General features: G+C 36.5%; 1 protein-coding gene across 2 annotated transcripts in view; it reads right to left on the reverse strand.

Annotated features, from left to right (window-relative positions):
• Window positions 1-24,049, reverse strand: part of Rala (Ras-like protein A) — a 103,060-nt gene that overhangs the window by 32,480 nt on the left and 46,531 nt on the right. For both annotated transcript variants that reach the window (XM_073974461.1, XM_073974460.1), the window contains exons 2-3: window positions 2,822-3,247; window positions 2,579-2,739 (exon numbers count right to left, since the gene is read on the reverse strand). In XM_073974461.1, coding sequence (XP_073830562.1) covers window positions 2,579-2,739; window positions 2,822-2,974 — 314 coding nt within the window. In that variant the 5' untranslated portion in view covers window positions 2,975-3,247. The remainder of the gene's footprint in view (window positions 1-2,578; window positions 2,740-2,821; window positions 3,248-24,049) is intronic.

Genomic DNA, 24,049 nt, shown 5'->3' on the forward strand with positions numbered 1-24,049 from the left:
AGAAACACCTTTCTTTTGGGAAAGTGTCTATAGAAGCATCCTTTCTTTTAGTTTAGAAGTAGGAAAAATCCTCAAGTCGCTGACCGGCAATACTCAAGGTGCTAACCTCTTGCAGGGTGCTTCTCATAACACCTGTAAAACATCTCCATGAGGTGGCAAAGATTTTATTGGTGCATTAGCACAAGATTTATCGGTACAGTACCTGTTCGGACGTTGTCGTATTGAGCATCCATGCCATAATCTTGTGGGCAGGCTTCCCCCACCCATACATGTCAGAAAAGATCTTCATGACCTCTAGAGAGATTTAAGGCTACAAACGGGAACCTCTAGATCAAAAAGATTATAAGACGGGCTTGGATTTATTCACAATGATGCAGTTGCACAGCCAGTTCAAATGTATAGTGTGAATGCCGTAATCGGATACCATTTCCATACATCGGTATTCTACAGACAAAATACCTTCTAAATGTATTCTCTAAATAGGAAACATTCTAAGGGTCATCTATAATCAGAAGACCTTGAAATGGTATTCTATAATCAGAAGAGCTTCAAATGGTATTCTATAATCAGAAGAATGGTCTTCAATAATCAGAAGATCTTGCAAAGGTCTTCAATAAACAGAAGACCTTATACTGTTAAATGGACTAATATATTCAGAAGACTCCTGATAGTCTTTTTTCAAAGAAATGTCCTTCTATAGACCTTTCCGAAAGATAGGGTGCTTGTATAGACTCTTTTGCAAAGAAAGGGTGCTTCTGTAGACCCTTTCTCAATGAAAGGGTGCTGCTATAGACCCTTTTCTCAATGATAGACCCTTTCTCGAAGAAGGGATGCTTTTATAGACCCTTTCCGAAAGAGAAGTTGCTTCAGTAGATCCTTTCCGTAAGATAGGGTGCTTCTACAGATCCTTTCCGAAAGGTGGGGTGGTTCTTTAGACCATTACCGAAAGATATGGTGCTTCTATAGAACATTTCCGACAGATAACGTGCTTCTACAGACCCTTTTCGAAAGATAGGGTGTTTCTATAGACCCATTCCAAAAGTAAAGGTGCTTCTATAGACCCTTTCCAAAAGTAAAGGTGCTTCTACAGACCCTTTAAAAAAGTGAAGGTGCTTCTATAGACCCTTTCCAAAAGTAAAGGTGCTTCTATAGACCCTTTCCAAAAGTAAAGGTGCTTCTATAGACCCTTTCCAAAAGTAAAGGTGCTTCTATAGATCGTCTCCGAAAGATAGGGTGCTTCTGTAGACCCTTTCTCAATGAAAGATCTTCTAGAGAAAATGAACAGAAAACGTTCTTTTTATTTTATTTTACTTTACGTACTTAGTCGGATTTATGTCCGTAATATGAACGTTCTCATTTGGGGAGTTTAAAGTTGGAAAGCAATAATTTTTGTTCAAAACAAGATGGATTATATCAGCCCACTTCCTTGTCAATCAATAGCTAATGTAATTATTTTAAACCCTATACAAATCCGAGAAACCCTCATGCAAAACTCTCTTTACAGTTCCAAGTGAAAACTACTTAATATCTTTTCGCTTTACAAGTTCATATGCCAAACATATAGCCGATGTAAACTAACTGTCAATTGTAAAACAAGTCCTCCTCAGCTTAACATAGTAATAAAGACAGACATACAACATGTGTAGTTGTTGTTTACACCACCCAACGGACGGATGACCAACGACGTGACGGTGTTAATTAGCAAAGACTTTGAAATTAATATGACAATGTTCATTAACATTGGTGGTCGGATGGATGGATGGATGGACGGAGTATCATCCAAAACGGCCACAACAGCAACAACTTTGGTTGGCATTGTTACTGAGAAAGTGTTAATGAAAAGCAAAAATTAAAGTAAATGACAATGGCAAAAACAAAAACTGGCAAGGTAAATGTACGACTTAGCCATACGAAAATGACAACATCTCACTCTCATAATTTGACGTTCACCGCAATGGACATCATCATCATCTTGAGAGAAACAACAACTGCAATAATGTTAAGTCGATCTTGTGATGTTGCGGCTAAAACCAAAGTAAAAATATTAAATTTCCACTGCTTTTAAGAAGAAACATAAAATGGAAAGCTAAAATGGTAAATGACGGGTATCTTTCGACAGATTGGATTATCATGATATACGCTGCAAACAAACAACAAAAACACCAACAAAAGAATAAAAACAAACAAACAAATATTTGAAGAAATGTGAGTAAGTAAAAGTGAAGTTATGATTACTAAAAAATCAGGTCATGTTGCGGGTAGGATTGTATTTCATAAGTGTATCAGGTGGAATGGCAAATAAATGATATATTTCGTTGAACTCGAAAATAGGGTTCCCTCACAAAACAGACCCAAAGAAGATAGTCAAAAAGTTTTCGTATCCTCAACCTTAAACATTGTCATGTCACACATATGTATATAGGCGAAGATATATATATAAGGCGAAGATATATAAGAACATAAGAATTAATCGAAAATGCTAAAATAATGGTCTGCCAGAACCAAAATTCCAGGCTCTGTCTGTTGGGAGAAAGCCAATCGCATTTTCTGTTTGATTCAAACTACAATTTAAACTTACCTAAATTCTTGTGTAGCCTGGAAGCTTTCATCGTCTGTTATAGAGAAAACACACAGGAAACCTTCACCACTACGAAAATAATTATCACGGATGGCAGCGTAGTCTTCTTGGCCGGCTGTGTCCAATATATCTATTTGTACTTCTTCGCCATCTAATACAACCTAAAAGGCATGAAAAAGATAAAGTTAATAAAATATTTCACGCATTCTGGTTATAAGAAAAAAAATGTTCTTCTTGCCTAACCTTTTTTCTATAACTATCTGCTTTGGTTGGTTCATAATCCTCAACGAATTCATCGTACATAAATTGTAGGGTTAGCGCTGATTTACCAACACCACCACTACCAACCATAATAACTTTATGTAACGCGGGTCCAACTGTTGGTTTTTTACTCATCTTTGCTGAGTTCTTGTGATGTTTCAATTGTAATGTTGTTTAAATCAAATGAATTAGGGGGACGCGTTCTTGCCGTTTCTAAACTAAGAGAAGACGTTTTGTAGAGTATTATGAAAAAAAAGTTACGTCAGTTTTGTTCTATTTTGCTGATTCTTCTCAGTTCGGCGTAAGTGTATGTTTGTGGTACTGGTACTGGATGCGAGAATCAGAGTATTTTGTATTGTTGTGTGGAAAGAATTTACCAAGGAATTGTTGTTTGCCAGGTTTAATTAACTGCAAAGAAAGAGAAGAAGAAAAGAGCAATTTTGTATTAGAATTTCATTGATTTTTAATTTTGTATAAATATTTTTATTTTTGTTATAAAAACTGAATTGTTGACTTTTCTTTAGGAAGTCCAACATTTTCCAATCAAGTCCAGTATATCAATCAATGTATATTATGGCATAGGGCCAAAATATGCCAAACTGTTTACTTATTCATTTATGTAGCCCGCCGTTTATCCATCCACACATCCATCATCATGGAAAATAAAAGCAAGTTGTTTGATGTGTGTACAGAAAAACGCCCCGCCAACCGTCAAACTTTATTTATGATTTATTTATTTATTTATTTATTTTTTTTTTTTTTGCTTGGACATTTGAAAAACATTTTTGGTCTTCAATTGATTTTTTAACCAAAATTATCATTAAAAACCGACCAAACATGCAGTGAAAATATGTGTAATTATAGGGTAAGAAGGAACACGTCAACAAAGGGGTACCGAAATGTATAACTCCTGACTGTTTCCCAGTTGTCCAACATCAACATGCATTCCGGAAATGACCTTACACGCCATATCCCCGCATATCAGTCAAGTACTGAAGCAGAACAGGCCGTGCGACCGAACAGTCATGGTGGCTGTTGACCTATCGAAGACCTTCGATGCCGTCAATCGAGCCAAAATGTTCGAGGACATAGAGAAGGCTTCACTCCAGTCTCGTTTGTTACGTTGGCTATTCAACTACACCATTTTCACATGTAATTCGAATAATTTCAGTTGTAATTCGAAGAATTTCAGTTGTAATTTGATTATTTCATTTGAAATTCGAAACATTTCACTTGTAATTTCAGAATTCCAATTGAATTTCGAATTATTTCATTTGTAATTTGAGAATTCCAATTGAAATTCGAATTATTTCATTTGTAATTTGAGAATTCCAATTGAAATTCGAATTTTTTCATTTGAAATTCGAATTATTTCATTTGTAATTCGAAATTTTCCATTTGTAATTCGAATTATTACATTTGAAATTCGAATTATTACATTTGTAATTTGAAGTTTTTCATTTGAAATTCGAATTATTACATTTGAAAATCAAAGCATCTGAAATATTTTTAAATTAAGGGTGGTGGCAACGATGATCCATTTTTAAGTTTTTTTTAAGGTTGTGGATCATCCCAGATGATTGAGAGGGTGTTGGAAGCGTACAGTTAAAACGTCGACACAATGATGTGGAAAAGTATTATAAATAATAATAATTTAAATATGCGATAAAAATTTAATCAAAAATGTTAGAATCATATAAAGTCAGGGATTTGTTATTTTCCCAATCAAAAGCCAAGGGATTGGCATGTAAGGATACACCTATATTACCCTCCAAAGTTTTTGGAACTTTAAAAAGAAGACCCGATTGCAGGAAAACTATACGTTTTAGAGAAAAAAGTTAATTATTACAAAATGCTTAAAAAGTCTCAAAAATATAATTTTCATAAAAAATTTTAAGTTAAGATGAATACGATCCTTTATTGATTTAAGCGTTATGGTTGAATTATCTTCACCTTAGTATAAATAAGAAATGAGAGTACTTTTATTTTTATTACAAATAAAATAATTCGATTTTCAAATGTAATAATTCGAATTTCAAATGGAAAAATTCAAATTACAAATGTAATAATTCGGATTTCAAATGTAATAATACGAATTTCAAATGAAAAAATTCAAATTACAAATGGAATAATTCGAATTACAAATGGAAAAATTCGAATTACAAATGAAATAATTCGAATTTCAATTGGAATTCTCAAATTACAAATGAAATAATTCGAATTTCAATTGGAATTCTCAAATTACAAATGAAATAATTCGAAATTCAATTGGAATTCTCAAATTACAAGTGAAATGTTTCGAATTTCAAATGAAATAATCAAATTACAACTGAAATTCTTCGAATTACATGTGAAAATGGTGTATATTGTTGGACGTCAGTCGTTTGTGGAATTCAGAAATAAGAAGCACCCTTTCTTTGAGAAAGGGTCTATAGAAGCACCCTTCTTTGAGAAAGGGTCTATAGAAGCACCCTTTCTTTGAGAAAGGGTCTATAGAAGCACCCTTTCTTTGAGAAAGGGTCTATAGAAGCACCCTTTCTTTGAGAAAGGGTCTATAGAAGCAGCCTTTCTTTGAGAAAGGGTCTATAGAAGCAGCCTTTCTTTGAGAAAGGGTCTATAGAAGCAGCCTTTCTTTGAGAAAGGGTCTATAAAAGCAGCCTTTCTTTGAGAAAGGGTCTATAGAAGCAGCCTTTCTTTGAGAAAGGGTCTATAGAAGCAGCCTTTCTTTGAGAAAGGGTCTATGGAAGCAGCCTTTCTTTGAGAAAGGGTCTATAGAAGCACCCTTTCTTTGAGGAAGGGTCTATAGAAGCACCCTTTCTTTGAGAAAGGGTTTATAGAAGCACCCTTTCTTTGAGAAAGGGTCTACAGAAGCACCCTTTCTTTGAGAAAGGGTCTATAGAAGCACCCTTTCTTTGAGAAAGGGTCTACAGAAGCACCCTTTCTTTGAGAAAGGGTCTATAGAAGCTCCCTTTCTTTGAGAAAGGGTCTATAGAAGCACCCTTTCTTTGAGAAAGGCTCTACAGAAGCACCATTTCTTTGAGAAAGGGTCTACAGAAGCACCCTTTCTTTGAGAAAGGGTCTATAGAAGCTCCCTTTCTTTGAGAAAGGGTCTATAGAAGCACCCTTTTTTTTGAGAAAGGGTCTATAGAAGCACCTTTTCTTTGAGAAAGGGTCTATAGAAGCACCCTTTCTTTGAGAAAGGGTCTATAGAAGCACCCTTTCTTTGAGAAAGGGTCTATAGAAGCACCCTTTCTTTGAGAAAGGGTCTATAGAAGCACCCTTTCTTTGAGAAAGTGTCTATAGAAGCACCCTTTCTTTGAGAAAGGGTCTACAGAAGCACCCTTTCTTTGAGAAAGGGTCTATAGAAGCACCCTTTCCCTTTGAGAAAGGGTCTATAGAAGCACCCTTTCCCTCTGAGAAAGGGTCTATAGAAGCACCCTTTCCCTTTGAGAAAGGGTCTATAGAAGCACCTTTTCTTTGAGAAAGGGTCTATAGAAGCACCCTTTCTTAGAGAAAGGGTCTGTAGAAGCACTCTTTCTCTAAGAGAAAGGGTCTATAGAAGCACCCTTTCTTAGAGAAAGGGTCTATAGAAGCACCCTTTCTTAGAGAAAGGATCTATAGAAGCACCCTTTCTTAGAGAAAGGGTCTATAGAAGCACCCTTTCTTTGAGAAAGGGTCTACAGAAGCACCCTTTCTTTGAGAAAGGGTCTATAGAGAACCCTATTTGAGAACCCTTTCTTGTTGAACCGAAATTTCCCACTGGGCCGGATGTTTTAACGTCGGACAAATCCGAAAAGACATTATTTCTTTGGCATGAATCAATGAAGTAGGAAAGTGTAAATGGAGAATTAACCGCAGACCTCCAAAAATTCCAAAGCCAATGAACATGAATGGACAAGAAAACGTACCGAATAGTAGGGGTACATCTGCGATCAAGGCGATCCATTCACACCATTTAAGGAGACTGAGAAAAAGCAACATGGCAACTCATTTTTATTTCTGTGACAAAAATAAATGGTTAGACTGACTTTGTGTGCGAAAATTGTTAGACAGATTATAAAAACTAACATAATTACTAGACGGTCGGCAATAGACGATCTGTGTCACTGAATTTTGTGCCAACAGACATGGGTTTCCCACCGCCATACAAGCGCACAGGAAGGAAATTAAATTTTTTATTTTTGGTATGACGACGTGTTGGTTGCCATTTGTGTAATTTTAAACGGCATACAACAAAATTTATGAATGAAATTTTATACTCTGCATTAGTTAATGACAAGCACTTACGGGTTTTGGAAATTATTTAAATTCCATAAGCATTAATAATAAAGGGAAAAATGTACACAATATGCCTGTCTTATTGGTCTTCTAACGCGATATTTTGTAATATTTTTACAAATGTTTCGAATTTTGACCTTCGTACAATGAAAAAGTTGCTAGAAAAAAGTGTTTCAGCAACATTTAGAAAAATGTATCAAGTAAAAGGACAAACCTAATATGTTACCGTTATTTTAGTTCCAATATAAATTTACAAACAAACGATTTGAAAGTCTTGAGCAAGAAGATCGTAGGGACCTTTTAAGAAGTTTTGTTGACTTCTATTAAAACAGCTTTGTGGTCTTAGAGCTCTCTTCAGAAGACAAACACCTCGGAATCATTGTGGACCATGGCGCAGCTCCGAATAAGATACGTGCTGAAATCAGTGATTATATATCACCACAAATGAACTTCGAGCCAATAAATGTACATATACTCCACAGGAAGGACTGGACCCACAACTCCCCACCTCTAGACGGTACATAGATTTATGCCGTTAGCACTTAGATGGACGAAAATGTAAGTTGAACGAAAATTGAGGTACATAGTTGAATCGGTAACTATCTGTGCTGATAGTAATGCGGTCTCTAAATCACTTAGGTCCTATTATATTAAGTCTGCGGCAGTTTTGGATTGCAAGAACGACATAGGGACCATAAAACCAATACCAATTTTTTTTGGGGTCCAGGGTCATTGCAACACTGATGGAAATAAAAAGGTGCGTCGCGGATCGGAATTACCCTACTTAAAAATTGACAACTCGACCAAGCCAGTTCATGCGGAAGTTAGAACAAAGCTATTGGAGTCGATTTGTTACACAGAAAACCCAGTTGCATGGCAATGTGGCCAATGCTATCCAGACGAAGAACAACATCCCAGCTTTCCCTCAAGAAAACTGACCTGAAACTAGCAGTAGGAAAAATCACTGGTCACTACTAAGTGGTCTTCCATATGAAGACCATACGATCGTCTATAAGAAGATCACAAGGTCTTGTGGTTTACTATAAGAAGACCTAGGGTTTAAAAATTCATTGGGGTGTTCTATAAGACGATCTTGTGGTCTTGGGTTTTTCTATAAGAAGATCTTGTGGTCTTCTATAAGAAGACTTCGTTGTCTTGGGGTTTACGATAAGATCTTGTGGACTTGTATAAGATTTTGTGGTATTCTATAAGAAGACCTTGTGGTCTTCTATAAGAAGATCTTGTGGTATTCTAGAAGAAGACCTTGCGGTCTTCTGTAGGAACACTTGCGGTCTTCTATAAGAAGACCTTGCTGTCTTGTGGTCTTCTATAAAAAGACCTTGTGGTCTTCTATAAGGAGACCTTGTGGTCTTCTATAGGAAGACTTTTTGTTTTTTATAGGAAGACCTTGTGCTCTTCTATAGGAAGACTTTGAGGTCTTCTATAAGAAGACCTTGTGGTCTTCTATAAGACGACCTCGTGGTCTTCTATAAGAAGACCTTGTGGTCTTAGGGTTTTCTATAAAAAGATCTTGTGGTCTTCTTTAAGAAGGCCTTGTGGACTTCTGTAAGAAGGCCTTATGGTCTTCTGTAAGAAGGACTTGTGGTCCTCTATAAGAAGAACTTGTGGTCTTCTATAAGAAGACCTTGTGGTCTTCTATAAGAAGACCTTGTGGTCTTCTATAAGAAGACCTTGTGGTCTTCTATAAGAAGACCTTGTGGTCTTCTATAAGAAGACTTTGTGGTCTTCTATAAGAAGACCTTGTGATCTTCTATAGGAAGACCTTGTGGTCTTCTATAAGAAGACCTTGTGGTCTTCTATAAGAAGACCTTGTGGTCTTGTGGACCTTGTGATCTTCTATAGGAAGACCTTGCTGTATTCTATAAGAAGACCTTGTGGTCTTCTATAAGAAGACCTTGTGATCTTCTATAAGAAGACCTTGTGGTCTTCTATAAGAAGACCTTGTGGTCTTCTATAAGAAGACTTTGTGGTCTTCTATAAGAAGACCTTGTGGTCTTCTATAAGAAGACCTTGTGGTCTTCTATAAGAAGACCTTGTGGTCTTCTATAAGAAGATTTTGTGGTTTTCTATAAGAAGACCTTGTGGTCTTCTAAAAGAAGACTTTGTGGTCTTCTATAGGAAGACCTTGTGATCTTCTATAGGAAGACCTTGCTGTATTCTATAAGAAGACCTTGTGGTCTTCTATAAGAAGACCTTGTGGTCTTCTATAAGAAGACCTTGTGGTCTTCTATAAGAAGACCTTGTGGTCTTCTATAAGAAGACCTTGTGGTCTTCTATAAGAAGACCTTGTGGTCTTCTATAAGAAGACCTTGTGGTCTTCTATTGGATGACCTTGTGGTCTTCTATTGGATGACCTTGTGGTCTTCTATTGGATGACCTTGTGGTCTTCTATTGGATGACCTTGTGGTCTTCTATTAGAAGACCTTGTGGTCTTCTATAGGAAGACCTTGTGGTCTTCTATAGGAAGACCTTGTGGTCTTCTATAGGAGGACCTTGTGGTCTTCTATAAGAAGACCTTGTGGTCATCTATAAGAAGACTTTGTGGTCTTCTAAAAGAAGACTTTGTGGTATTCTATAAGAAGACCTTGTGGTCTTCTATAAGAAGACCTTGTGGTCTTCTATAAGAAGACCTTGTGGTCTTCTATAAGAAGACCTTGTGGTCGTCTATAAGAAGACTTTGTGGTATTCTATGCGAATACCTTGTTGTCTTCCATTGGAAGACCTTGTGGTCTTCTATAGGAAGACCTTGTGGTCTTCTATAGGAAGACCTTGTGGTCTTCTATAGGAAGACCTTGTGGTCTTCTATAAGAAGACCTTGTTGTCTTCTATAAGAAGACCTTGTGGTCGTCTATAAGAAGACTTTGTGGTATTCTATGCGAATACCTTGTTGTCTTCCATTGGAAGACCTTGTGGTCTTCTATAGGAAGACCTTGTGGTCTTCTATAGGAAAACCTTGTGGTCTTCTATAGGAAGACCTTGTGGTCTTCTATAGGTGGACCTTGTGGTCTTCTATAGGAAGACCTTGTGGTCTTCTATAGGAAGACCTTGTGGTCTTCTATAGGAAAACCTTGTGGTCTTCTATAGGAAGACTTTGTGGTATTCTATGCGAATACCTTGTTGTCTTCCATTGGAAGACCTTGTGGTCTTCTATAGGAAGACCTTGTGGTCTTCTATAGGAAGACCTTGTGGTCTTCTATTGGAAGACCTTGTGGTCTTCTACAGGAAGACCTTGTGGTCTTCTATAGGTGGACCTTGTGGTCTTCTATAGGAAGACCTTGTGGTCTTCTATTGGAAGACCTTGTGGTCTTCTATAGGAAGACCTTGTGGTCTTCTATAGGAGGACCTTGTGGTCTTCTATAAGAAGACCTTGTGGTCATCTATAAGAAGACTTTGTGGTATTCTATGCGAATACCTTGTTGTCTTCCATTGGAAGACCTTGTGGTCTTCCATAGGAAGACCTTGAGGTCTTCTATAGGAAGACCTTGTGGTCTTCTATAGAAGACCTTGTGGTCTTCTATAAGAAGACCTTGTGGTCGTCTATAAGAAGACTTTGTGGTATTCTATGCGAATACCTTGTTGTCTTCCATGGGAAGACCTTGTGGTCTTCTATAGGAAGACCTTGTGGTCTTCTATAGGAAGACCTTGTGGTCTTCTATTGGAAGACCTTGTGGTCTTCTATAGGAACACCTTGTGGTCTTCTATAGGTGGACCTTGTGGTCTTCTATAGGAAGACCTTGTGGTCTTCTATAGGAAGACCTTGTGGTCTTCTATAGGAAGACCTTGTGGTCTTCTATAGGAAGACCTTGTGGTCTTCTATAGGAAGACCTTGTGGTCTTCTATAGGAAGACTTTGTGGTATTCTATGCGAATACCTTGTTGTCTTCCATTGGAAGACCTTGTGGTCTTCTATAGGAAGACCTTGTGGTCTTCTATTGGAAGACCTTGTGGTCTTCTATAGGAAGACCTTGTGGTCTTCTATAGGTGGACCTTGTGGTCTTCTATAGGAAGACCTTGTGGTCTGCTATAGGAAGACCTTGTGGTCTTCTATAGGAAGACCTTGTGGTCTTCTATTGGATGACCTTGTGGTCTTCTATTAGAAGACCTTGTGGTCTTCTATAGGAAGACCTTGTGGTCTTCTATAGGAGGACCTTGTGGTCTTCTATAAGAAGACCTTGTGGTCATCTATAAGAAGACTTTGTGGTCTTCTATAAGAAGACCTAGTGGTCTTCTATAAGAAGACCTTCTTGGGAACATCAGTAAGAATACCAAATTGTGGTCTTCTATAAGAAAAAATTATTTTAAGAATTTCCGTATTTTCTGTCACTTCCCCTGACTTTTCAGTCCATATCTTAGAAATTATTCACCACAAAAATCCCATCCGGTCAATGCATTTTATCAACAAAAAAGGTGTATTTCCGATTATATAACAATAAAATGTGTCAAGTAATTTATTGATTGCACAGTACACACTGATAAATCAAGGTAGACATCATTTTTGTTGACCAAAGAAAACCGAATCGGTTTCGATTAAATCAGTCTTTATGTAATTTCACACTTATTCAGTTACTAGCTGCTACAACAACGCCTATGACAACTTTGGTAACGTCGAAAAATGTTGTGATACCATTTGTTGCCATTTAAGAAAGAAAAACAACAACAATCAAACAAAACACACAAAAAAACCTAACTCTGTACACCAAAAGTTGAATGAACTTTATGAATGATTTTTATTTCCAAAGAGCTTTAAATGCTCGCAGTGTGTGTGTTTTTTTTACAATAATTTGCAGCTGCAGGCACACTATAGAGAGAAAAAACTAAAGACAAATAGCTACAACGATGAAGACAGACGGGCAAAAAGACAGATATGTTTGAAATGTAACTAGGGAGCAAATACAAGAAAAACAACAGCAATGGTAGCATACTGGTGGTACACACATGGCTTACATGTTTGGAACATACATACAATATCTAGGTACAAGAAGAGGTAGTGACGTTTAAACCAAATTCACACAACATTTTAACTCAACACAACAACACACAATCTTGTAGTGTAAACATTATGAAGACCCAATTTTATTTAGGCAGGCATGGGGGAACCTTTATTGGAACTCCATTTAGTCACACACCAGTTTTTTCCCTCCATTTGGTAAGGTAAGAAAAACAGTGTGGAACATTTCTGTAAGGGGGTTTAGATTTTTTGCTTTTGGCCAAATGTCTTTTGATTGTGTTGTGTCGTCTACTTTAGATTCCCGTAACCTAGTTGTTGGGTAGTCTCGTAGTTATTCTTCATGTTGTTGTTGGTGTTAAGGTATTGCTGTCATATTTTTCATATTTCTTTTTTGATATTTGTTTTGGTCTCAATTCCAATGCGTTGAATTGTGAACCAAATCAAAACACCTGAGAAATTGGCTTAAACTGCCGGTCACCACCGTCAAAGTTGCTTTGCTTTAAATGTGTGTAAATTGTTACGTACTTATGACGCATTTGTTGATTTTCAAGAGGAAAAACTCGATTTATTTAATCGATGTAATTTGTTGATACACCCAAAGAGAAAACAATGTAAATAATACGGATAATTAATGTGGGATTTGTACGATTTTTAGGGGAAGATGTTTTTGTAAGAATACCTATTGGACATTCAATGGGGAGACTTTCTGTACTTCTAAAGAAGACCTGATAGTTCTTTTTATTAAGGCCTTTTGGACTTTTCTGGGAATAGCATTCTTATATTCTACAATATCGTCCATTTCTCTTTTATAAAAAGACCAAGATTTCTTCTATAAGAAGAAAATTATATTGGACTCTTATTTGATCTATTGGTCTTTTATAATTGAATGACAGTGTCTTCTTTTAAACTGTAAAAATTAAATAGGTCTTGTTTAGACTACCAATAGCTTTCCAATAAAACCAATAGTTCTGCTGAAAGAAGACCCACTGGTATTCTATGAGAATACTCCTTTGTCTTAAATGTCGTCTGAAAGAAAACTTATTAGTGTTCTACTAGGAGACCTGCGATCTTTTTTAAGAAGACTTACAGCTTATTTTTTCTTTTCTTCAAAGCGGAGTTATTGTTCTTCTATTATCCACATTAAGTATATAAGCTTTCGTCGTGTAGGCTATAGCTTATTTGCATTGAAAGGTATACAGTGGTGGCCAATACATTTGCACACAAAATTGCACGTTTCAGAAAAATGACTCTAAAATTTTTATGAATGTGAAATTAGGTTTTTTTTTTTTTGCAAACGATACAACTACACTCTTAACTCTGAATTTTATTAAATAGAAAAACTGAAATGTGAAGAATTTTCCATTATTTCCGAAGTTTCTGAATATTGCACCCATGTTCATGCTTGTCTCCTATGACCCGTCACCCCACCGGTGGAGTACGTATGACTGTTATTAGTATACAAATTTTACTCGCTTTTAGACTTTCCAAAACTAAAAGGAAATAATTTGAATCATATAAAAAATTATATTTTACAAATTTTTGAAGATTTTTGCAAGTGTTTTGGTTCAGTTGCAAATGTTTTGACCGTTCAATTTTAGGACCTGTTATGTGTTTTCAATTTTTTCATAACTGTTGTTGTAGATCGAGCCAAATTCAAAGTCATTTTCTTATTTTTGAAGCATCAAACTATAAATAATTGCAAAAAATACCTAATTTCACTTCCAAAAAAAAAATAAACATTTTACTAAAACGTGTAATTATGTTGCAAATGTATTGGCCACCAACGACGCTGGGTTGGCAGCCGGTGGCCAAAACATTTTGGTTTCGGGTCAATCTGGTACGAAAGAACCCGCTGCCCTGTGATTGAGTATATGTTGTTAGTCGGCTTTACCGGCAGAGATATACCCTTAGCGTATGTAAGTAAAGACTTTTACCAATGGACGACCCTTTCTATTTGAAAAGGTCTATAGAAGCACCCTTTTATCAGAAAAGGTCCATAGAAGCACCCTTTCTATCTGAAAAGGTCTATGAAAGCACCCCTTCTATCTGAAAAGGTCTATGAAAGCACCCCTTCTATCTGAAAAGGTGTGTAAAACCACCCCTTCTATCTGAAAAGGCTTATAAAAGTAACCTTTCTATCAGAATGGGTCTATAAAAGCATCATTTTTTCAGAAAGGGTCTATTGAAGCCCCCATTATTTGAGAAAGGATCGTTAGAGGGAATCTTTCTTTCAGAAAGGGCCTTTAGAGGGACCTTTTCTTTCAGAAAAGCAACCTTTCTATCAGAATGGGTCTATAGAAGCACCATTTTTTCAGAAAGGGTCTATTGAAGCACCCATTATTTGAGAAAGGGTCGTTAGAGGGACTCTTTCTTTCAGAAAGGGCCTTTAGAGGGACCTTTTTCTTTCAGAAAGTTTCTATAGAAGCACCCTTTATTTCAGAAACGTTCTATAGAAGCACCCTTTATTTCAGAAACGTTCTATAGAAGCACCCTTTATTTCAGAAACGTTCTATAGAAGCACCCTTTATTTCAGCGTCTATAGAAGCACCCCTTCTGTGGGAAAGTGTCTTTAAAAGGACCCTTTATTTCAGCGTCTATAGAAGCACCCCTTCTGTGGGAAAGTGACTTTAAAAGGACCCTTTCTTTCAGAATAGTTCTATAGAAGCACTCTTTCTTTGAGTAAGGGTCTATTGAAGCGCCCTTTCTTTAAGAAAGGGTCTATAGAAGCACCCTTTCTTTCAAAAAAGTTCTATAGAAGCATCCTTTCTTTCAAAAAGGGTCTATAGAAGCACCCTTTCTTTCAAAAAGGGTCTAAAGAAGCGCCCTTTCTTTTAAAAAGGGTCTATAGAAGCACCCTTTCTTTCAAAAAGGGTCTATAGAAGCACCCTGACTTTCAAAAAGGGTCTATAGAAGCACCCTTTCTTTCAAAAAGGGTCTATAGAAGCACCCTTTCTTTCAAAAAGGGTCTATAGAAGCACCCTTTCTTTCAAAAAGGGTCTACAGAAGCACCCTTTCTTTCAAAAAGGGTCTATAGAAGCACCCTTTCTTTCAAAAAGGGTCTATAGAAGCACCCTTTCTTTCAAAAAGGGTCTATAGAAGCACCCTTTCTTTCAAAAAGGGTCTATAGAAGCACCTTTTCTTTCAAAAAGGGTCTATAGAAGCACCCTTTCTTTCAAAAAGGGTCTATAGAAGCACCCTGACTTTCAAAAAGGGTCTATAGAAGCACCCTTTCTTTCAAAAAGGGTCTATAGAAGCACCCTTTCTTTCAAAAAGGGTCTATAGAAGCACCATTTCTATCAGAAATGATCTATTGTGACCCCCTTTTTTCAAAAAGGGTCTATAGAAGCACTCTTTCTTTCAAAAAGGGTCTATAGAAGCACACTTTCTTTAAACGCGCATCTATAGAAGCATCTTTTCTTTCAAAAATAGTCTATAGAAGCACCATTTCTATCAGAAAAGGTAGAACCCTTTTTTCAGAGAGGGTCTACAGAAGTACCCTTTCTTTGACTTTAGAAGGACCATTTCTTTGAGAAATGTTCTATAGAAGGTCCTTTTCTTAAAAAAAAAAAAACAAAAACGTTGAGAGAACCATGTCCCGTCAGTACAAAACCAAGACTAAAACTAAAATCAAAGACTGGCCGTATTTAGGAGGTTTTTAGAATTTTGAGAAAGGAGGTATTTTGTTGCGAGACAAGGACTATTCCACAGTACACCTTTGGGGTTAATGACATATGTATATATCAGGTAATGATCTACTACCCCAAAGTGATCCCCTAACACCGCGGTGTTAAGCGACCACGTGCCTATTGGTGCAGTAGGGTACCGACTGTACTTGGGAAAAGCCTCGTCGAGTCTGGGCGGCTCAATGAGTATTTAGCTTAATTATTACTATAGAACCCGAAAATAAATGTTCGACGTTTGTTGGTGTGGCTGCCTTGGTACCCTCAGTATTCACATCAAAAATGCATCAACTTCAATACTTCACACTACCTAACTATTACAATTATGGACTCACACACACCTCACTACGGTCGCCATCATCGCAAGCTTCTGTGTGACAAAGAAACGTACTGAAGCTAAGGGCTGAAACGAAATCAAATGGGGAATCGCCAGCAAAACGACGGATGATTCGCTGACCGAAAGACATATATTTACTCCAACCGGTACACAAATAAAGATGCAAATACTATGAGCGGAATGGAATTTCAAGTGATAAGATCGAACCTCGGGTGCCACCGTGATGCAATAATTCGCGTGATTCCTCATTTTCCTCAACTCCAAAACCCCGCAAAAGGTTGCTTGAGGTGAGTCAGTTGATGAACAAAGGGAAACCATCCGAATAAGATGCAAAAACGAGTTAGTGGAGTGGGTCTGTGACAGCGTTGCAGAAATATTGTCTTTTTATACCAGGCCACACAAAAGCTCTGGGACGCTGTCACAGATTATCTAGAACTAAATTCCCTTTAGCTGCACCTTAACGCAAATTTTGCGAATGTTTTAGCCGATCACCGTAGGACTTTTTAAAGTTTTTGAATCATTATGCCAGGAAACATAGTCTTGACCAGGAAAAAAATGAAAACTACCATCGAAAAGTCCCTAAACAGCACTTAAATGTTGAACTTTGGTGAGGGAGGTGCACGATGTGGACCGCTATTGGCAATCTTTGAACTTGATCACGTGCTTTGAAATAGTAACTGTTCACGTTCGTGAAGCGCCGTTGTTTTTGGATGCCTTGGCGGCGAAGACGAAGTGGCAACATTTTCTGGAGATAACTTTCTGGATGTGGCAACCCCGTTGTGAGATGTCACTCGCTCTACATTTTTGAGCGAATATTGCCTTTGTCGTTGTAAATGAAGTTACAAATATATAGTTGTTTTTTGTTCGTTTTAGCGCAAAGACGCTTTCGATTAAAATTATTGAATTATCGTTTTGAATTTCGTTATTCGAGCGCGCTGTCGTTTTTGGCGCTATTGCTTCAATAAATTAAATTAAAATATTCGGCCATTTTTATAAATAAAAAATAATTTGAATTTGTTCTCACTTTAATATTTAATAAAAGGAAAGTGTTTTATTTACACCCGATATTGTTCGTATAAAAAGATTGTTTTTTTATTTCTTTTGCGTGTGTTGTGCCTTTTTTCCTCTCTTCGTTGGCTCCAATTTTGCTCCCCAGCTGCCGCTTTATTTTGTTGTTGGAATTCGTCCAAATAGTTTCGAGAAGAAACATAGTCCTTCGAGCCGGATCCGGAGCAAGAGGAGCAAATTTGCCTTATTTTGGAAAAAAGGTATTTTTTAATTTATTTTTATATAAATTTCAATAGTTTTATTGAAAATTTATTGAAATTAAAATTTATTAAATTTGCAATAATATTGCATTGTTGGCCGGCCACCTAATACTTCAGATTAGTGGTTGGCAACGCGGTTCAACTGATCGACGTTGTGAGAGAAAAGCACAAACAACTATCACTGTTGTGCTTCTTCTTCCCTATTCTCTCTTCTAGTTTGTTTTGGTTTTTTATTCCGTCGGGAATTGAAGTGGAAAAATAATAATTTTTATTTAATAATAAAAAATACTAAAAGGCAATTGAGCAAGTGGAAATAGTTAAAAATATTGTAAATATTTTAATGATATTGCAGTGGTCGGTGTTGTGATGAATTAGAAATAAATTCGTTGAAAGATCGTTGCTAGTGTTGCTGCTTATAGTTTGTGTTGTTGTGTTGGACAGACGGCAAATTGAATTAACAATTTTTTCGTCGAAAAGGTTATAATTTTTTCAATCATTGAAGTGATAATATTTTCAAAGCAAACCAAAAATATTTTATACGTTTTTGCGATGCATGTTTTGATAATCTATTCGTGAATAGTTATTTGCCGAAATTTGTGCTCTTCTGTGTTGAAAAGTCATAGGGGAGACTTGTAATAAGAAGTTGTGTCAATTTGCTACCAAGAATTGTAACATTGTGGACTTTTTGCATTGCAATTTCTGCTTTTTTTATTTACCTGCGAGTCGCAATTTTATTTTTGTTAAAATTGCGTTTTTTATTTACCAATTAGATTTTTACTTTTGACCGGTAAACACTAACAACTAACACTGGTCTCCTTCTTGTTAGTTGATTGTGTGTTTTGGTTTTTTTCTTTCTCTTTCTTATTATTATTTTTGCAAGTCATTTTCATTATTTTATTAAATTAAAATATTTTTAAAAAGTGAACGTGCAAAGTTGTGGGAAAACGCAAAATAAAAATAATTTTGTGATCGCTAGTGCTGCTGGTAAATATTATATTTGGAGTTGAAACAGACGGACGGACATTTGAGAAAAAAGAATAATTCCGTTTTGTGTGTTTCATTTAATTGAAATTGCAATTTTGTTTTGTGTTTTTGATCCAACTCATTCTTGGCTGTTTGTTGTTGTCCATTGCTATTGATAGTGCGATATAAGTGGAAAGAAGACTCGTCATAAAAAGGTGACTCTTCCTTCATTTAATAGTTATTTAATTTTTGTCTTCAAAATTGACATTTCCATTGTACTAGCTGCTTTTTGGGAAATTTTGTTGTTTGCAGACATTTTGCGATACAAAAACGTTATTTTGAGTGAAAAACTTGCATTTTAAAATTGATTAAAATAGTTTTTTATAATTTTTCGTCAGAATTTTGAAACTTTTCTTAAGCAAAATGTCCCAGCCAATCATTCTTGTGAAATTTAAAAAGCTTGCGGCTCTATTCCTCGATTTTGAGAAGGAATATAATGACATTCTTCCTAGTAATCATACGATTTTCACCATAGAACTTCGAAAGGAAGAGTTTAAGGGGCTTTGGCAGAAGGTTAGAGCAGCTTATGAACAGTTTTGTGTTGAGGGTGATGGAAGCAACGAAGAAAAAGAAGCATCATCACTTTTTAAGCAATGTAGAGAAGCGTACATTGCTTGCGCAGCTCAAATGGGTGAGTTGTCTCAGACATTTTCGAACCAATCTGGTCTGACCTCGACAATGCCTAATAGTAACCAGGCACCAGGTTCATTTGAAAGCATAATACCAGATCACCGTTTGCGTTTGCCGGCTTGTACTACGGAGATATTCTATGGTGACTATCTCTCTTGGCCGTCCTTTAGGGACATGTTCACCGCGGTGTACATCAACTGTAAGTCTATCACGCCTGTCGAAAAGTTATTCTATTTGCGACAAAGTACGCAGGGTGAAGCCTTAGAAATAGTCAAAAAATCTCCACTGACTAATGAAGGGTTCGAAAATGCTTGGTCAAATCTTAAAGACAGGTATGAGAACAAGAGGATTTTGGTGAATAGCCAGTTGAAGATCTTGTTTAATCTGGTGACTGTAAGAAGCGATTCGGCTAGTGAGATTAAACGCCTCCAAAGGGATATTAATAATTGCATTACATCCCTAAAGTTTCACCAGATTGATGTTGATAGTTGGGACCCGATATTTGTGTTTTTATGTTCCACAAAACTTCCTGTTAACACTTTGTCGTTGTGGGAGCAAACAGTCAGTAATAAGACTGAAGTTTCGAAATGGTCAGATTTGGATAGTTTTTTAACTGCCAGGTTTCAATCGTTGGAAACCGTTTTTGATTTGACAAACACCGCACCCATAGCTGATTCTGAAGAAATGCCTTCTCCGAACAAAAAATTGAAACATTACGGTTCCAAGTTAAACAAAAGGTCTTGTTTTATTTGTTCAGAGGACCACATATTGAAATATTGCCAAAACTTTTTGAAAATGAACCAAAATGAAAAGTTTCGAGCGGTTAAAAGGAACAATCTTTGCATAAGGTGTTTTGGTAGTAACCATTTGCTAAAGGAGTGTTTTAGCAGCTCCAGTTGTTCAATATGCCATGGAAAACATCATACGATGTTGCATAGGGAATCGCACCATTCGAATTTGGATTCCAATGCTGAAGTTGATGTTAGGCCTAGTACCAGCCAACAGGCGAATGTACAAAATTGTTTTGCTAGTACTCGCAATCGAATTTTATTGGGCACAGCTCTCGTTAATATCGATATTAATGGAATTTTTTATGCAGCTAGGGCATTAATTGATCCAGGCTCCCAGGCCACATTTATTACTGAAAAATTACAGCGTCGTCTCAATTTGCCCGCCAAAAAAGTCAATGCTAATGTTTCGGGACTAAATGATGCATCAGTTGGATCATCAATGAGACAATGCAAATTTGTTTTGAAATCTCCCCATAATGAGGAATTCGATGTTGATATCTCCGCTTATGTATTGCCAAAATTAACAGCAAATTTGCCTAGTTACTCGATAGCTTTTCCTGATTCGCTTTCGTTGGGAATTGTACCGCTAGCTGATCCCAAATTTGGGAAAAGTAGCCAGGTAGATATTTTGATTGGAGGTGATATTTATCCTCAGATTTTGTTGGATGGCGTACGAAGAAATATTTTGAATTCTCTCGTGGCCCAAGAAACTATTTTTGGTTGGGTGCTTACGGGACCAATTTCTGAGACAATTTCTCTGGTCTCATGTTGCACATTGGTAGATAGTGAGCTACCTCATGTTGTGAAATACAGTCCACAAATTAATCGTTGTGAAAAGAAGCATGGTTTAGATATTCGGTCAGTTGATAAAATGCCGCATTTAAAGGGAATGGGACTTTGTTCGTCCGTATCCCAATCAATGAAAGGACCTAGTTCGTCCTATACATTATCTGGGCCTGGACCTCGTTCGTCCAAAGCCATTGTAAATAGTGGACCTCGTTCGTCCAAAGTAAATTGGAATAATAATTTTTCTAAAGTTGTTTCTCAAAATGGACCTAGTTCGTCCAAGGAGAAAAGCAAAAATGGACCTAGTTCGTCCAACGGTATTGCTAAAGGCGAAGCTCGTTCGTTCGGAACCGTAAATGGAAAGGAACCTAGTGCCCTGAGGTCGCAGCCAATAGCGTGCCAGCCTTTTACAGAAGGAAGAGATACGGATAAAGACGACCCAAATTTAATGATGCGAATCAATGGTTCCTGTCCCAGAAACCAATTTGTTGATAGCGGACCTAGGAAATTGCTTTGAGGTTGAGTACGGAATCCAGTCTTAATTTTGTTTGTCGCTGGGTATATAAATTTATATTGGTAATCGTGGCGAAGAGCCACATCATTTATTTTAATATCTTTTGTTTTTATTTTTGTTCGAGCCTTTTCAGAACTTGCGATTCCGAAAGACTGAACGGGGGCCGGGATGTTCACGTTCGTGAAGCGCCGTTGTTTTTGGATGCCTTGGCGGCGAAGACGAAGTGGCAACATTTTCTGGAGATAACTTTCTGGATGTGGCAACCCCGTTGTGAGATGTCACTCGCTCTACATTTTTGAGCGAATATTGCCTTTGTCGTTGTAAATGAAGTTACAAATATATAGTTGGTTTTTTGTTCGTTTTAGCGCAAAGACGCTTTCGATTAAAATTATTGAATTATCGTTTTGAATTTCGTTATTCGAGCGCGCTGTCGTTTTTGGCGCTATTGCTTCAATAAATTAAATTAAAATATTCGGCCATTTTTATAAATAAAAAATAATTTGAATTTGTTCTCACTTTAATATTTAATGAAAGGAAAGTGTTTTATTTACACCCGATATTGTTCGTATAAAAAGAGTGTTTTTTTATTTCTTTTGCGTGTGTTGTGCCTTTTTTCCTCTCTTCGTTGGCTCCAATTTTGCTCCCCAGCTGCCGCTTTATTTTGTTGTTGGAATTCGTCCAAATAGTTTCGAGAAGAAACAGTAACTAATTTTAAAAAATTAAAGTTATTGGCCAAAACTAGTGATGCAGGGTAGCACATGGTCGGACGCAACCGACTATATTCTTTTCTTACAGTTTTTTATTGATTTCCACTACTTTAAGACAATTTTTTTAAATTAGAAATCTCAAAGAACCATATGCCGTGAAACAATATTTCCTCAGGCTTGCCGGCAAGCCGGTATTTGCTCTCTCTTAAGCTTCCATTAATTGCCTATACATCTTACTTGAACAAATCAAATAACGGTAGCATAAGGTGGTATGAAACTCGAAAAAAAACATTTACAACAAAAAACCCCCTGAGCTATAAGTAAACAGACTTGAAGTACCTAGCATAACTACAAGAACCTCAAACAACTAATAATCACGTTGTTGGCAATGAAGATTACCAACTGTTTCGTATGACACATTATTCTTCTGTTGGGAGGGTAAACTTTTATCATCTTCATCACAGTGTTGTTCGTCGTCTTCATCGCCATCAACAGAATCGTAATAAAAATTCACGATTTTATTTTCATTTATCCCCTCACCATATTTAATGTATGCAGTCGGTCATGTGATTTGTCTTCTACCACCGCTGTACTATTTCCATATTCTTAGGGAATGAATTCAACAAATTGTGTAAATGAAGTTGTGAATTGTTAATAATCTAGCGACTGTTTAGCAAAAGCAAATAGAACAGTCACCTATAATGATTAACAAATGGATAATTTGATTACTGCTATAAACTGTATAAGGGTATTGGGTGACACCATGGAACAGTGGATGCGCCAATATGACATAATTCAAATTATTGATTCGATTTGTGGATTTCTAGAAGATGATATTAGCATAATTTTAGTCTAATTATTAATGTGGGATCCCAGAAGGAACAGGGGAGACTTTTCTCATATCATTTATATTCAGGGTGATCATGAATGTAAACTCCCCGTGAGTTTTGGCTTCTGCCGTTTCAACTTAAGGGAGAAAGTGAGAAAACTCACGGGGAGTTTATGCTCACTTGTAGAGAAGCTTTATATGAATAAGATACTAAGCCAACGTTGGCTGGTGTGCTTACCAATGCCACAATTTAAAATTATATATAATTGTTTGTTTTGTTTCAGTTGAAGATTCAATCATATGACTATTTAAGTCTGGAGTTTCCCCCATTGGCTTAACTTCATCACTTTCCTCTTTGCAGAGAAAAATGTTTACAAAACGCACTGACAGCTTGCAAAATTTACTGATCGCTACCAATATCATGATTTCATCTCGTCATGATTTCATGTCAGTTCGTTTTCTAAACATTTTTCTCTGCAAAGAGGAAAGTGATGAAGTTAAGCCAATGGGGGAAACTGCAGACTTAAACAGTTTTATATAATTATAATTGTTCCACAAACATCCCAGGCGGGACAAGGAAGACTTCTCTCAAATCAATGAGTGCAGCCCGAATCATATTAGCTCAATGATATGGGACCTACAGTTTATCGCCGAGTCCGAACGGCGCACAGTGTTGCCTCAGTGGACAAAAATCGAAAAATGTGTTCTTGACTTTTTTATTATTTTATGGTTTTATTTTATTGAGAACACTTCAAATAGGACAAACCTCAAAGATGTTGCCGATATTTGGTGTTACTATAAAGTTATAGCTCGTTAAACATAGAACATTTTTCGTATGTGACATTTACTAAAATGTATTTAAAAAAGAAACCCATGTTCATGGAATTTTTTTAAAGAAGTTATTGACATATTCCACAACTTTTGAATTGGGAATTAAAGAGTGGTCGATAGTCTTGCAATTTATGAAAAAAAAGTTTACATATAATGTGTATACATAAAGTACCGTTATGTTGACTGAAACAGTAACGTGTTATACAAAACTCATGAATTTCGCTTCTTTCATGGAGTGTATCTAAAAATTGCAGCAAATTGCAGTTTCGACCATTTGGTACATGAAACAGACATCCCTTTCGAATTAAAAAATGCAAAGTTTACATCCTATAAAATCCGATTCTCGGAGCCACAACCATATGATCATAAACAATTTGTACGAAAGGAGCAAGAATCCTTGTTTTGCCTCAGTGGATAAATTCACTTTATTTGACTACTTTGTTTTATTTTTGTTCTATTAAAATTGACTGAGTTATAGTAAAATCGGGAGAATATTATATGGGGGCTATATAGAAATCTGATCCGATTCATAACATATTAAATTTGAAGGCGGTTCAATTAAAATATA

This window comes from Musca autumnalis, unplaced genomic scaffold (assembly GCF_047663935.1).
Source record: "Musca autumnalis isolate F117 unplaced genomic scaffold, ASM4766393v1 scaffold_3, whole genome shotgun sequence".
NCBI lineage: Eukaryota > Metazoa > Arthropoda > Insecta > Diptera > Muscidae > Musca > Musca autumnalis.